The sequence below is a fragment of the Canis lupus genome, chromosome 21 (genome assembly GCF_003254725.2).
Source record: "Canis lupus dingo isolate Sandy chromosome 21, ASM325472v2, whole genome shotgun sequence".
Lineage (NCBI taxonomy): Eukaryota > Metazoa > Chordata > Mammalia > Carnivora > Canidae > Canis > Canis lupus.
In genome coordinates, this window is record NC_064263.1 from 29,384,242 (window position 1) to 29,399,154 (window position 14,913).

Here is a 14,913-nt window from a genome sequence, read left to right on the forward strand (position 1 = left end):
GAATTTCTCTAAGTATACCATCTAGAACATATAATAAGATTAATGTCACAGCAATCACTGTGAAAATATATGGAATACCTAAAAGTTTTGGACACTTAGTTATGAAATTTTATTACTTTCCTGTATAACCTTTACAGAGCAGGTCTTGTATTTCTACAATATATTTTCTACTATGTGGAATGAAACACTTTTTATTTGCAAATAGTTAACTCTGTTGGCCAGATTACTATATATATATAATTATATATATATAATCTCCTATATATATACATATATATCTACATCAAGGACTACAGGTATTTAATACTTGTGACAGATTCTTTCATTCCTTTCTTAATTGCTTAATTGTTTTTATCCATAATTGTATTGATACTATATTATATGCCAGACACTGACATCATAAAATATAAAAATAAAAATACACATTAGATTTCAAGGTCTTATAGGAGGAAGAATTTGGAGAAATTTACCCTGTGACTCACTCTGTGTGCAATCTTCCCAGGTTCATCACATCTATGCAGATCTCCAATAAGTGTCTTACTGTTCAAAGTGAACCAGTAAGTCTTTAGATGTATGTATATGCAAGATGGTAAAACTTATATAATATAAATATATCTCTATCTCTGTTGTTAAATGGGAATTTCATAGAGGCATCAGTATGATAAAGAATTTAAGATGCTCAGGAATGAACACCTCTAAGTGAGTGAATTTCTGGATATGTCAATTACATTCTCGAAGGTTGAATCTAATGCCATAGATAGTAGTTACTCTCTGATTCACAAACTTTAGTTATTTTCATTTATCATTTATTAAGTACCTTGTCCAGCACTTTTTAATTTGTACTTCTTCCTTGTGTCTTATCACATAAGCCTGAGTATCCTACCCATATTTTATAGTTTTTGATCAATGATATGTATTTGGCCAATGTTTACTTCATGACATCTTGCAACTCATATAGTAGGTGCTTAATAATTGTTTACTTAAAAAAATTATCTTCCAAAGGTACATGAAAATGTGCTTAGCTTAACTAATCATCAGGTAAATGCACATCAGAACTACAGTGAGATAGGGGTGCCTGGGCGGCTCAGTCAGTTAAGCATCTGACTCTTGGTTTTGGCTAAGGTTATAATTTCATGGGTGGTGGGATCGAGCCCCAAGACACACTCCATGCTCAGTGAGTGGTCGTGGGTGGATTCTCTCCCTCTACCTCTCTCATATTCATTTTCTCTCTCTGTCTCTCTCAAATAAATAAGATCTAGAAAAAAAAACTACAGTAAGATATCACCTCAACTGTTAGAATAATTATTATTTTAAAAAGACAAGAAATAACAATTATTGGTGAAGGTATGGGAAAAAAATGAACCCTTTTGCTCTGTTGGTAAGCATGTAACTTGGTGCAGCTTCTAAGGAGAACAGTATGGAGTTTCATCAAGAAATTAAAAATAATTTAATTTCTTTTTTTTTAATTTTTATTTATTTATGATAGTCACACAGAGAGAGAGAGAGAGAGAGAGAGGCAGAGACATAGGCAGAGGGAGAAGCAGGCTCCATGCACCGAGAGCCGACGTGGGATTCGATCCCGGGTCTCCAGGATCGCGCCCTGGGCCAAAGGCAGGCGCTAAACCGCTGCGCCACCCAGGGATCCCCAAGAAATTAAAAATAGAACTACCGTGTGATCCAGAAATTCCACTTCTTGGTATTTATCTGAAGGAAAGGAAAACACTAACTGGAAAAGATATCTTCATCCTCATGTTTGTTTCGACATTACTGACAATAGCTAAGATATGTAGAAATCTAAATGTCCATCCATGAATGAGTAGATAAAGAAAATGTACATACACACACACACACACACACACACACGTAAAAATATTATTCGGCCATAAAAAAAGAAGAAAATCTTGTCATTTGTGGCAATACAGATGGACCTTGACAGCATCATGCTGAGTGAAGTAAGTTAAAGAAAGATAAATACTGCATGATCTCACTTATATGTAGAATCTAAGAAACAAACAACAAAACAAAAAGAACTCATAGATCCAGAGAACAGACTGTTGGATGCCAGAGGTGGGGGAGTGAGCGAAATGGGAGAATAATATGTTATAGGGATGTAATGTACAGTATAGGGACTATAGATAATAGCATTGTATTATATATTTGAAAGGTGGTAAAAGAGTAGATCTTAAAAGTTTCCATCACAAGAAAAAAAGTATAACCATGTGATGAATGTTACCTAAATTTATTGTGGCATCACTTCACAATATGCTCAAATATTGAATCATTATGTTGTTCACCTGAAGCTAATAAAATTTACGTGTCAATTATATCTCAATAAAAAACTTAAAAGATATTAACAAAAACTTATCAAGTACAATATACACATAGTAAAATGAAAGAATCTTACACATATCATTTGATATATTGATATGCCATTGATATTACATTTGTAATGTTATTATGATATGGATTTTTATGAATGCACAAACTATGTATGGTCCTATACTTTGGAATACCATTCTTGAAAGTTTCTAAGTCCCTTTCCAGTGGTTGGAACTAGCAACCATTCCCCAAACTCAAAGTAACCCTCTTAAGCTCCTTCTCTGTTTCTCCACTTTAAGAGACTCCCTTTTGGGCCACTCCTCAGCCTAATGTTCTGCATTGATGATGTTGAACAAATGCCCAAAGAGCTCTAGGGGTAATGCCTATAGTTTCCCAAGGCCTTCTAAATGGCCCCTATTCTAGCATGGTGGCTTGTTTCACTGGGTAGTACAGTATTTATTTCATGGATTGCTAAGGGCCAGTTTACCAAAATGGTGCTGGCATGCTGAATTAGAGTGATTCAAATTGTATATGTGGTCAGAAGGCCCATATAAAGTATTTGCTGAACACTTGTACACCTTGTGGGCAGCCCAGAATCTATGTAATTACTGCTCAGATGAAAATACATGGCACTACCAACAATCTAGAAGAAGACTTTATGCCCTTACCAGTGAATAATTTCCAGAGTACATCATTTTTTATATCTAGTACTATAGATTGGATGGTTTATGACTTTAATATTAATATTAGTATTAATTAAATCATATGATATATGTCTTTTGTGATGCTTCACTTAAAATTATATCTGTGAGATTAACTCATGTGACTGCATTTAATTGTAACATAACTTTTTATTATTGCATAGTATTACATTTTATAAATGTGGCAAATTTAATTATTATTTCTGGATGGACATTTGAGTTTTATCTCATTTTGACTATTTTGAATAAAGTTATGTGTATTTATTTGTTTGAGAGACATTTCCCATTGGTAATAATTCATGTATATGATTGCTGAGTGACTGAGAGGGTATGTTTTTATCTTTATTAGAAAGCTCCAACAGTTTTCTGAAATTATATGTATAATGTTACATTTTCATCAGTTATATAGAAGCCAGTTGCTGCGCATCCTCATCAGCACTATTGGTTTTGTATGTGTGTTGGTGCGAGGGTGGATAGGTATATTTATTTTTTTGCCATTATTTGTTAGCATCATGTAATGTTATTGTGATGTGGCTTCAATATACATCACCTTACCATTAATGATGTTGTAAAAACTATAACTATTGGCCATTCTCTTTAGTTCTCTTTAGTGGAATACCATTTTATTTAAAGTCTTTAGAATTGTGTTATCTTTTCCTTAGGAAGTGGTACACGTTCTTTTTATAGTCTGTGAATAATTCCTTTCTCAGATATATATCCTGAAAATAACTGCTCCCACTAGATGAATTGGCTTTCCACTCTCTACAATGTGTTTTTGGAGGAATACTAGTTTTCATGTTCAATAAAGATCAAATTTATTAATATTTTACATTAAAATTATTGATCTTTGTGTCCTTTTGAAGAAATCTTTGTTGAACTCAGTAACACAAAGACACTCTTTCATGTTACCTTTAATATTCTTTTTTTAAGTTTTTATTTAAATTCCGACTGGTTAACATGAAGCATAATATTAACTTCAGGTGTTCAATTTAGTGATTCAACATTCCATACAATATCCAATACTCTTCATCAGTAAGTTCACATCTTTTGAAAATAAGTATACATATTTCTTATTTTGATAAAGTTCTTACAGTCCCAATAGCAACTTTGTAGGTCAGGTGATCAGTGGATCTCCTAATCATCTTGTGGCTATTTCCCCCCATTCTAGAATGTATAATTGGAATAAATATACTCAGCAATTGCCATAATCCCTCTTGCTCCATGAAGGTCAGTCTTTTTTCTGTACAAGGCTTCAACTGATTGGGTAAGGCCCACACATATTATGAAGGTCCCAATTTTGCTATGTGACCAGTAAGTTTAAAAAAAAATTTTTTTCATTAAACTTGTGTGTTGGCTTGGGTGAAACAAAGGTATCTTTCCACATTTTTAGTGGTTCACAACAAAGATGAAGTTCATTGTACAACTGAGAAAAGGTCCTAGGAGTTGTGCCTGAATTTTTTTTATCTTTCTGTTTACCTGTTCTATTTCTTGTTCCTGCTATATTTTACTTTGACCTTACTTAAAGCCTAAATGAGTATATCCTGTGAAGACCCATGAATCAAATATTTAACTCTTTGTAGTTGTTGTAGTTGTTATTTTAAGACTTATAAAAATGGAGTACACAATGCTGTCTACGCTGTTTTATTGATTATTTTCTTCCATGTGGTTACATGATTAAGGAAGTCAACTGTGCCAAGGGAGAAATAAAATTGATATTTGATGTCTTTAATTGTTGCTCCTGGAACCCACTGCTCTACAGCTTGTCTAATCAGTCTCATAGCTATGATGGTTCTTGGCAGCTCAGTACTCCACCATAATCAGTGAACTCTGTAAAGAGACTAATTGATAGTACTCCAAAAAAAAAAAAATAGTACTTGAATTGCACTAAGACTTTATCCTTGGATCCGAATTTTAGTATGATTTACATAAATAAGTGACCTGTATTTATTTAACAATAATATTTATAGTTAGTCTAGGAACAATTATCTGTCAATTTATCTCTAATTTGATGCTGCACATAAATGAGGAAACATTGTGTTTAACATCATATACTGTAAAGCATTTACTCTAAAAAAGCTTAACAACACTTGCCTCTTTTATGGATGAAAAGGAAAAAGATTTGAAGACTCTTTCCAAATCAGGTGTTTGTAGTCAAACTTCCTTAAAAAGGAAGATCATCACTACCTGCTCTCGGATCTGCTTGGTTCTCACCCCATAAATAATGGGGTTAAGAGCAGGAGGGATGATTACATACAAATTAGCCAAGAGGATGTGGATGTAACGTGGAATATTGTGGCCAAATCGATGAGTCATAAAGGAGAAAAATGCTGGAGTGAAAAAAGCTAAGATGACACATCCATGGGAACCACAGGTATTAAGAGCTTTGAGCCTAGCCTCCCAGGAAGGGAGTCTGAAGACAGCATGTAGAATCTTCACATAGGAGAGAGCAATCAAAACAACATCCAAAAGTATCATAGAGATGAGGATTAATCCAAATAATACATTGACCTTTATGCTGACACAGGCCAGGCGGGCAATGCCCATGTGCTCACAATAGGAATGAGGTATAATATTATTCCCACAGAATGAAAGCCTTAGAAGGAGAAACACAAGTGGAAGCACCAAAGCAAAATTTTTCAGCATTCCTACTCCAGCAATAATACAAATAGTTCTGTTGGTGAGGATTGTGTTGTATCGAAGAGGGTGGCAAATGGCAACATAGCGATCAAAAGCCATGGCTACAAGCATGAATGTTTCAAAGCCTGTAAACAGGTGTATGAAGAACATTTGAGCTAAGCATCCCCCAAAGGCAATCTCACTGAAGCCGAACCAGAAAATGCTCAGCATTTTGGGAATGGTGGCAGTGGAGAGGCCCAGGTCAGTGAGAGCCAACATGGCCAATAAGTAGAACATGGGTTGGTGAAGGCTGTGCTCAGTCTGAATCACAAAAAGGATGATGACATTCCCCAGGAGGGCAATCAGATACACCGTACCAAATGGGATACCAAGCCAGAACTGCATATTTTCCAGTCCTGGGATTCCCAACAGCAGGAAGGATGAGGGGTGAATACATGATGTATTGGCTGGAGACATACTGGCAAAGGCTTCTAATTGTTACACTCTCCTCACTTGAAGGAATCTTTATTTCTGTATGAGGCTTCCCAATGCCTCATCAATACTGCTAATGCTGAATAAAAACAAAAAAAGATGTAAGTACTACATTTCCTCTAGGAATACAGATCATGTTTTCCCTCATACATCTTTTCCTCTTTCTTTTTTTCCCCAACCATTTCGTTTTATTTTAATTAGCTAACTAATTAATTAAGTAATTAATTGTTTCAGAGGTAAAGTTTAGTAATTTGTCAGTTGCATATAACACTCAGTGCTCATTCCATCAAATGCCCTCCTTAATGCCCATCACCCAGTTACCCCATCACCCCCACCTATCTCCCCTCCAGCAATCCTGTTTGTTTCCTAGAGTTAAGAGTCTCTTGTAGCTTACCTCCCTCTCTGATTTTTTTTTATTGGAGTTCAATTTGCCAACATATAGCATATCACCCAGTGCTCATCCCATCAAGTGCCCCCAAGTGCCCACCGCCCAGTCACCCCAACCCCCCCGCCCACCTCCCTTTCCATACCCCTTGTTCGTTTCCCAGAGTTAAGAGTCTTTCATGTTCTGTCATCCTCACTGATATTTTCAGTCATTTTATCTCCTCTCCTCTTTATTCCCTTTCATTATTTTTTATATTCCCCAAATGAATAAGACCATATGTTTGTCTTTCTCCGATTGACTTATTTCCCTCAGCATAATACCCTCCAGTTCCATCCACGTCGAAGCAAATGGTGGGTATTTGTCATTTCTAATGGCTGAGTAATATTCCATTGTATACACATACCACATCTTCTTTATTCATTCCTCTTTACTTTCATTGATACATACATATGACAAATGAAGGAGAATATTGCTTAAGAAATGATGGAAATCCCTGGGTGGCACGGCGGTTTAGCACCTGCCTTTAGCTCAGGGCGTGATCCCGGGATCCTGGGATCGAGTCCTGCATCAGGCTCCCTATGGGAAGCCTGCTTCTCCCTCTGCTTCTTCCTCTGCCTATGTCTCTGCCTCTGTGTGTGTGTGTCTCTCATAAATAAATAAAGTCTTTAAAAAAAGAAATGAATGGTTATTTAGATATTGTATGAGATCATCTAAATTAATTTTAGTGAGAACAATGACTAAGCCATTTGATATAAGATTCTATATTAGGCTCTAGCTTTTAAAAAATACTTATAGATTGGGAAAAGATATACACATTGATATCCCACTGATAAAATAATATAATCTATGAGCACTGACAATATTGTAGGTTTCAGAAGCATTTTTAAGATCATCTATTTAAAAACAATCAAAAAGCAGAAATAGGCCCATAAATACAGAGAACAAACTGATGGTTGCCAGAGGGCAGGGGTATGGGAAAATGGACAAAATGGATGAAGGGTAGTAGGAGATACAGGCTTCCAGTTATGGAATTAACAGAGATAAAAGGTACAGCACAGGGAATATAGTCAATGGTAATGTAATAGCATTGTATGGTGACAAATGGTACTTACACTTGTGGTAAGCACAGCATAATGTATAAATGTGTCAAATCACTATGCTGAACATCTGAAACTAATGTAACATTGGGCATCAGCAATACTTCAATAAAATAATAATAATAAAGTTAAAGAACATTTAACTAGAAATATGAATCCAATATATTCCTCTGTGCATTTCCACTTACAACCTATGGACTTTTATTTCTGATACTTAATATGGCTTGTCTTTCTTTTTCAACTTGTTTGTAGATAACTCTCATCAAAATCTCAGCATATCTTTTGCTTTTTCTAAATTAATGTTACTTTTGTCATTAAGGGATGAAGACATTTGCTTCCTTCTTTAAAACAAAGACCTTGCTTGATGAGGCCACAGAGTTCACAAAATTCAATTAAACATAATTAATCTTAGATATAAAACCTTTATTAAAATATTGACTGAGGCTTAAAGCACTGGCTAAACCATTCAGGCTCCTCATTTATGTACCTTATTCCTCATAGCAGACAAGTTGGGTTCACTTCACTTCTAAATAACCCATACTATTTCCAAGTTTGTCCCAAAATGGGAATTCATCAATATTGTCATTGCTATTAGAAGGCAGAGAAGAGGTACAGAAATAATAGTGTTATATAAGCATTTAACACTATTTATTTGAATTTCACAAAGAAATTTCAGACAAATTATACCACTTGCTACTCACATCAGCCACGTGGGGACAACAGGACAGATTCTAGCTCTTGAATCAGTAGATTTATTTTATGTCTGGATCACAGGAACACATCTCCATCCTCAAAACAACTGCTTGGTTGCAGTCACCACCCTCTGATCTCCTCGTATTCCTAGGGTTCTACTCAAATTCATGTATTAATGGGATTTTCATATTGTCTCAAGCATTTAGCCCTTTATTGGGCTTCTTGAATTACTTACCCTCACAGTCAGCATTCCAAATTTCCTGCCACCTTCCTCTTCTTCATTCTCTACTATTTCTCGCATATTTTACTAATATAATTTCTCTAAATTTACATTTCTAAAAAATGAGAACCAAAGATAAATGTGTTCTTAATTATAATCAATAAAGAATAGCTATTTGAAGAGGATGAAAATAGCATTAATATGAGACATGACTGCTTCCTACAAGCCAAGGAAGTTTGAATATTGCACAATATACTATGTACTTGAGATTGCGGACAATCGAGGTCAATTTTAAGAATAAAAGAGGACCTGAACCTGTGAGTATGCTGAGAAAGATGAAATCTCTAAAAGTGGAAATGTTTAGGAGAGATCCTCCAGACAGGTGTGAGGAAAGGGAGGAGGAACAAGTATCATTCTCCAGTTAATCCTCCACATCTTACCTAAGGTATCCACTCTCAAAAAGGCCATCACTGAATTCAGTGTATTAGCTGGTAAGAGTCTCTTCTAAGACCCTCTTATCCTACTACACAGCTTTCTGTCTATCTACTTTATCAACGTCTGAGTTCCCATTTAATTGTAAGCTTCTGCAGGTTGCAGAGGAGGCCAGAGAGCACTTCGGTCATCATTATTTCTCTAGCATAACATCTGGCAGATAGCTGCCACTCAAAACATTTGTGAATGGAAGACTGGATAAGGAAGTAATTGTTAATTCTAACTCCTTGTCAAAAGTCATAATGTTAGAAGGACGAGAACAGAAAACACTGTGTATGTGGCAGTTAAGGATAGAGAAATGAGATTCAAAACCATGATCCTTATCAGGAAACTGCAAATATATAAAATAACTTCTTGATCAGAGGCTTTCCTGACAAGGGGTCTATTAATGGGTCTCTGGTATAGCAAAGAGAGAATACAAGGCAGACACTGTAGGAATACTTAGCAAAAGCAGGTGGTATGACAATCAAAAGTAGGCAATAACATATGAATGATAACTTTATTTTGTATATCTTATACTTCACATGGAAACCCTTGGCTATTGTGGTGCTCAATGGCATTAACTGATATCAATATAAAAGTTTCATAGTAGTGCATTTTGCAAAATCTGAGCTATTCAGTCTTTTACAATGCCAAGTGTTTTCACATAAAATCATTATTTTGTCTAACCTAGAATGCCTAACTAAATCGAATTTTTCAAGGGCCAAAAGGATGAGGCCAGAGACTTGTGAAATTTGTAATCAAAGCCTTAGTATTGCAAGTGAATTTAAGAGACCTCAAGAAAAGAGACTAGGACAGGAGGTGGAAAAGGAATGACCGAAAGACAGCCTCATTCTGCATGCCACCTACCCCGGAGATGCTTATGCCATCTATCCAGGTCTTTATCCATGTGTAGAATAAACAATAAAAACTCAAGAACTATGATAAAACCAAAAACACATTCTATCGGGTATTCTACAGTGCTGAGTAAAGTGAGAGCCTTCCCTGAGATAAGAATTGTTCATTTGCAAACCATGGAGCAAGACTAGTTTAGGAGCAATTACCATGTGCCAGATTCATATCAACACAAATGATATCCACCCTCCTAATCCAGACCAAATAGGCAGATAGATATCTAAATAAATACATACATGTTCATGATGTGGGGGATGGAAAGAAGATCATCTTATTTTTTTTTAGATCATCTTATTTTTACCAAACTAGGCCCTAGTATTAGGAAAATAGTAAAAGATAGATAGACTGGAAGAGTCAGTGAGTAATGACTGAGTTTTGCTATTAGGAAAGTGATATCTTTAAATGAACATCATTTTTTCAAATGTTTTGCATTTTTATCCACAGCTTATATATGTAATGCTAAAATTGCTTGATAATAGGGAAGACTAAAATAAGAGTGAATATATATATCTAAACATCTAAACATGTGGCCATATAATATGCACAGATCAGAATAAAAAATAAAAAATGTATTGAAAAAATTGAGAATATAATTTTTTGATATTAAATACAAAAGAAATTCTGAAATAGGCAATCACATAATAAAGTTAAGTAGAATTAGGCTTAAAGAGCTTTAGAAATGGGAGGGAAAGGAAGAGAGATAGAGAAGAAGAAAGACGGAACAGAGAGATTGGGAGAGATAGGAAAATGAGGCAAGACGGGGCAGAATGGGAAAGAGAAAACAGGAGAGAGAAAGGTCATAATACCTCCACAACATAAGTTTTTTGCTTAGTTTATTCCTTATCATTAAGGTAGGTATGCTTGTTGTGAAAAAAAAAATTGTAAAACACTAAAATATGCAAAATTACCTGAAATTCTTCCAATTAGAAATTCCATGTAAAATATTTTGATTTATGGCTTAAAATTAATATTTATATCATATATAACTATATATCGTAAATTTAATGAGGGGATTAGATCAATAAACCCAAGCCCAAATCTTCCTAACCTATATGTTTAAATACACATAGCAGCCAAGCATATATCCAACTTACCAGCTTCAGGAAAAGCCAATATTGAAGAATCTACAATCCTGACCAATATCTGCTCCAAGTATGTCTTAGCACCATAACTTGGATTCAAGGACAAAAGTTTATACTGATATTGAAAATCTTCTAACTGAGAGTAGCTGTTCTTCTGGGGCCACACCAGAGAGAACATGAACAACAGTGAATTCACAAGTTCTCAACACAGGTTTATGGGTAGAAAAAAAGCACAGGGGCAACAGAATCCCTTGGGACTTTCAAGTTTCTCCTCTTAGATTCCCAACTTGAAAGAATTTCTCATTCTCTACAATCCACTCTCTCTAATTATTCTCTTGCCATCAGCCCCACAAGAATGATATATAAGCCAGCCTGTAATTTTTCCACCTCATTACCCATGGCTGTTCTAATGATTGTACCACTTTTTTTCCAGCAAATATCATTTACTTAATTTAGAAGTCAAGTTAGCCACTGAGCACTTATTTAAAATTAAGTATGTGATCAATAATATCTTGCATCCATAAATCTTTTCCCCAAGAAGTTTATATTCTGGTTGCATAGTTAATACTAACCACATATGACTATACAAATAACTAAGTTTTAACATATATGGGGCATTTTAGAATTACAGAAATTCAAGGAACTGATGAGTTTTCTAGGCTTCCTAACTCAATTTCCTTCAGAGGAGGCTTTGAAAGTGGCACAATAAAAACTGCAAAGCAAAGTAGCAACATATATCATTAGAGGACATCACAGAAAGATTATGTACTGTGTTTAGCCTGGATAAGTACAAAATCATGAAAGACTGGCTCTCTTCTGAGAAAGAAAAAAGTAGCTCTAATATCTGTCAGCTGATAGCTATCCAGACACCAATATCTTGACCATGATGATGTCCAGTTAATATAAACAATTTCACTAAGTATGAGCATCAGGCAAGGTCACTTTGTGTTTGTGCTGATGGAGTGTAACAAAAACTCTTCTTTTGGGGATCCCTGGGTGGCTCAGCAGTTTAGCACCTGCCTTTGGCCCAGGGCATGATCCTGGAGTCCCAGGATCGAGCCCACATCAGACTCCCTGCATGGAGCCTGCTTCTCCCTCTGCCTGTGTCTCTGCCCGCCCCCCTCTCTCTCTGTGTCTCTCATGAATAAATAAATATTTAAAAAAACAACAACAACAACAAAAAACACTCTTCTTTCTGTAAGTATGTCTGAGCAGAGACAAAAGATACAGTTAAAAAAAAAAGTTTTCTCCTAGCTAATGTGAGTGACTGTGGCTATTTTAATAAAATATATCTTGAGCCCCACTCCATTTCTCCTAATTTCTATTTAAAAGTTATTGATAACCTATAATAGAATTAGTCCTTTTTCTTAAAAGCATCTGCTTCTGAAAAATGTCCCCTAAAGAAGTACAAATCCAATATCAAGCCCTTCCTTGAACACTCTTACTGAGATCCCTAACATTTCACTACAGCATGTAGCGTCTCTTGTGCAACAGGTGGTAAACTCTCCTTTTTAAAAAACTATAATCATATTCCTGGTGACTGTTGGCTAGAGATCATTAATACTTCCTATGTATGAGAGTATCAGCTGGTCCACGTGCTTACCAGTAATTGGCGTTCTTGGGATTTTTCATCTGAATAGGTTCTAGTGCTCCCTCATTGTATTTTAATGTGCATTTCCCTGAAGTCTAGTGATGACAAGCATTTTTCATGCATTTATTTACCATCCATACAATTTTCTTTGCTGAAGAGTCTGTTCAAATCATTTGTCCATATTTTAAATTGGGTTGTTTCCTTAATTTTGAGTTTTGAGAGTTCTTTATATATTCTGGATACAAGTCTTTCATGACATATGTGTTTTGCACATATTGTCTCCTACTCTGTAGTTGGCTTTTTCCTTCCCTAAATAGTAACTCTTTTTTATATAAATTTATTTTTATTGGTGTTCAATTTGCCAACATATAGCATAACACCCAGTGCTCATCCCATCAAGTGCCTCCCTCAGCGCCCATCACCCAGTCACCCCCATCCCCCGCCACCTCCCTTGCCACCCCCCCTTAGTTTGTTTCCCAGAGTTAGGAGTCTCTCATGTAACTCTTAAGGAGAAAAAAATTTTATTTCTTAAGTTTTTGTTTTAATTCCAGTATAGTTAACATTTAGTGTTATATTAGTTTCAGGTGTACAGTATAGTGTTTCAAAACTTCCATACATCACCTGGTGCAATTCACAAATGCACTCCTTTTTTTTTTAATTTTTTTTTATTTATTTATGATAGGCACACAGTGAGAGAGAGAGAGGCAGAGACACAGGCAGAGGGAGAAGCAGGCTCCATGCACCGGGAGCCCGACGTGGGATTCGATCCCGGGTCTCCAGGATCGCGCCCTGGGCCAAAGGCAGGCGCCAAACCGCTGCGCCACCCAGGGATCCCACAAATGCACTCCTTAATGCCCATCATCTATTCCATCCATCCTCCCCCACCTCCCTTCTGGTATCCATCAATTTGTTCTTTACAGTTAAGAGTCTGTTTCTTGGTTTCTCTCTCTCTCTCTCTCTCTCTCTCTCTCTCTCTCTGTCTCTCTCATGAATAAATAAATAAAATCTTTTTAAAAATTCTATATGTAGAAAATCCTAAAATTGCCACCAAAAACTACTATAACTGATAACTGAATTCAGTAAGATAGATTGGTAAGAAAGAAGTAATGTTTTCATTATTTTCGAATGATATAATACTATGCATAGAAAACCCTTAAAGATTCCACCAAAAATCTACTATAACTGATAGCTGAATTCAGTAAGATAGCAAAATCAGCATACAAAAATCTGTTGCATTTCTATATACTAATAATGAAGCACCAGAAAGTGAAATTAAGAAAACAATTTCATTTTTAACTGCACCAAAAATGATAAAGTACATAGGAATACACCTAACCAAAGAATTTAAAGACCTATACTCTGAAAACTATGAAACAGTGATGAAAGAAATTAAAGGTGACACAAAGAAATGAAAAAGCATTACATGCTCATGGATTGGAGGAACAAATATTGTTAAAATATCCATTTTTTTTTCTCTTGCACTCTTGGTGGCTCAGGAAAAACAATTGCTCTAATTAATTTCTATTGTAAGTTTACTAGTAACTAGACATCCTGGTAAGGATAAGTCACTGCTATTGGTTTATATGAATCTACTTTGACACTTCCGCCCTTGTAGTAACACTCTGTTCTTGAAGTTTAAAAGATGCATGTGTATAGATGTAGGTAGATACATGTGTGTATATTTTATTCTACTTGACTTATTTGTTGTTTATACTCACAGTTTTCATTCTCATTGGTACATAGTATTTCACTGTTTGAATATATCACACTTTCTTTATACATTCTAGTATTTTTTTTTTAATTTTTATTTATTCATGATAGGCACACAGTGAGAGAGAGAGGCAGAGACACAGGCAGAGGGAGAAGCAGGCTCCATGCACCGGGAGCCTGACGTGGGATTCGATCCCGGATCTCCAGGATCGCGCCCTGGGCCAAAGGCAGGCGCCAAACCGCTGCGCCACCCAGGGATCCCTATACATTCTAGTATTAATGTACATTTGAGCTGTCTCAATTGCTTATTGTTACATATAGTGCTTCTATGATCATTGATGTACATGTCTTCCAGTGAATTTATGTAATACTTTTATTGGGTATTATTTTAGGAGTGGAAGTTTGGGATCATGGCATATGCACATGACTAGTTTTCTGTGATTCTGCCAATTTTCAAAACTTTTTTAAAGATTTTATTTATTCGAGAGAGAGAGAGAAAGAAAGGCAGAGAGAGAAGCAGGCTCCATGCAGGGAACCCAACGTCGGACTCGATCCTGGGTCTCCAGGACTGGGCCCTGGACTGAAGGCAGAGCTAAACCACTGAGCCACCCAGGCTGTCCC

General features: G+C 35.8%; 1 protein-coding gene across 1 annotated transcript; it reads right to left on the reverse strand.

Moving 5' to 3' along the window:
• Positions 1-4,035: 4,035 nt before the first annotated feature.
• LOC112667917 (olfactory receptor 52E8-like) lies at positions 4,036-6,164 on the reverse strand. Its single transcript, XM_025459975.3, has one exon. It carries the CDS (start codon positions 6,111-6,113, stop codon positions 5,172-5,174), a length of 942 nt encoding a protein of 313 aa, XP_025315760.2. The 5' UTR covers positions 6,114-6,164; the 3' UTR covers positions 4,036-5,171.
• Between the last annotated feature and the right edge of the window lie 8,749 nt (positions 6,165-14,913).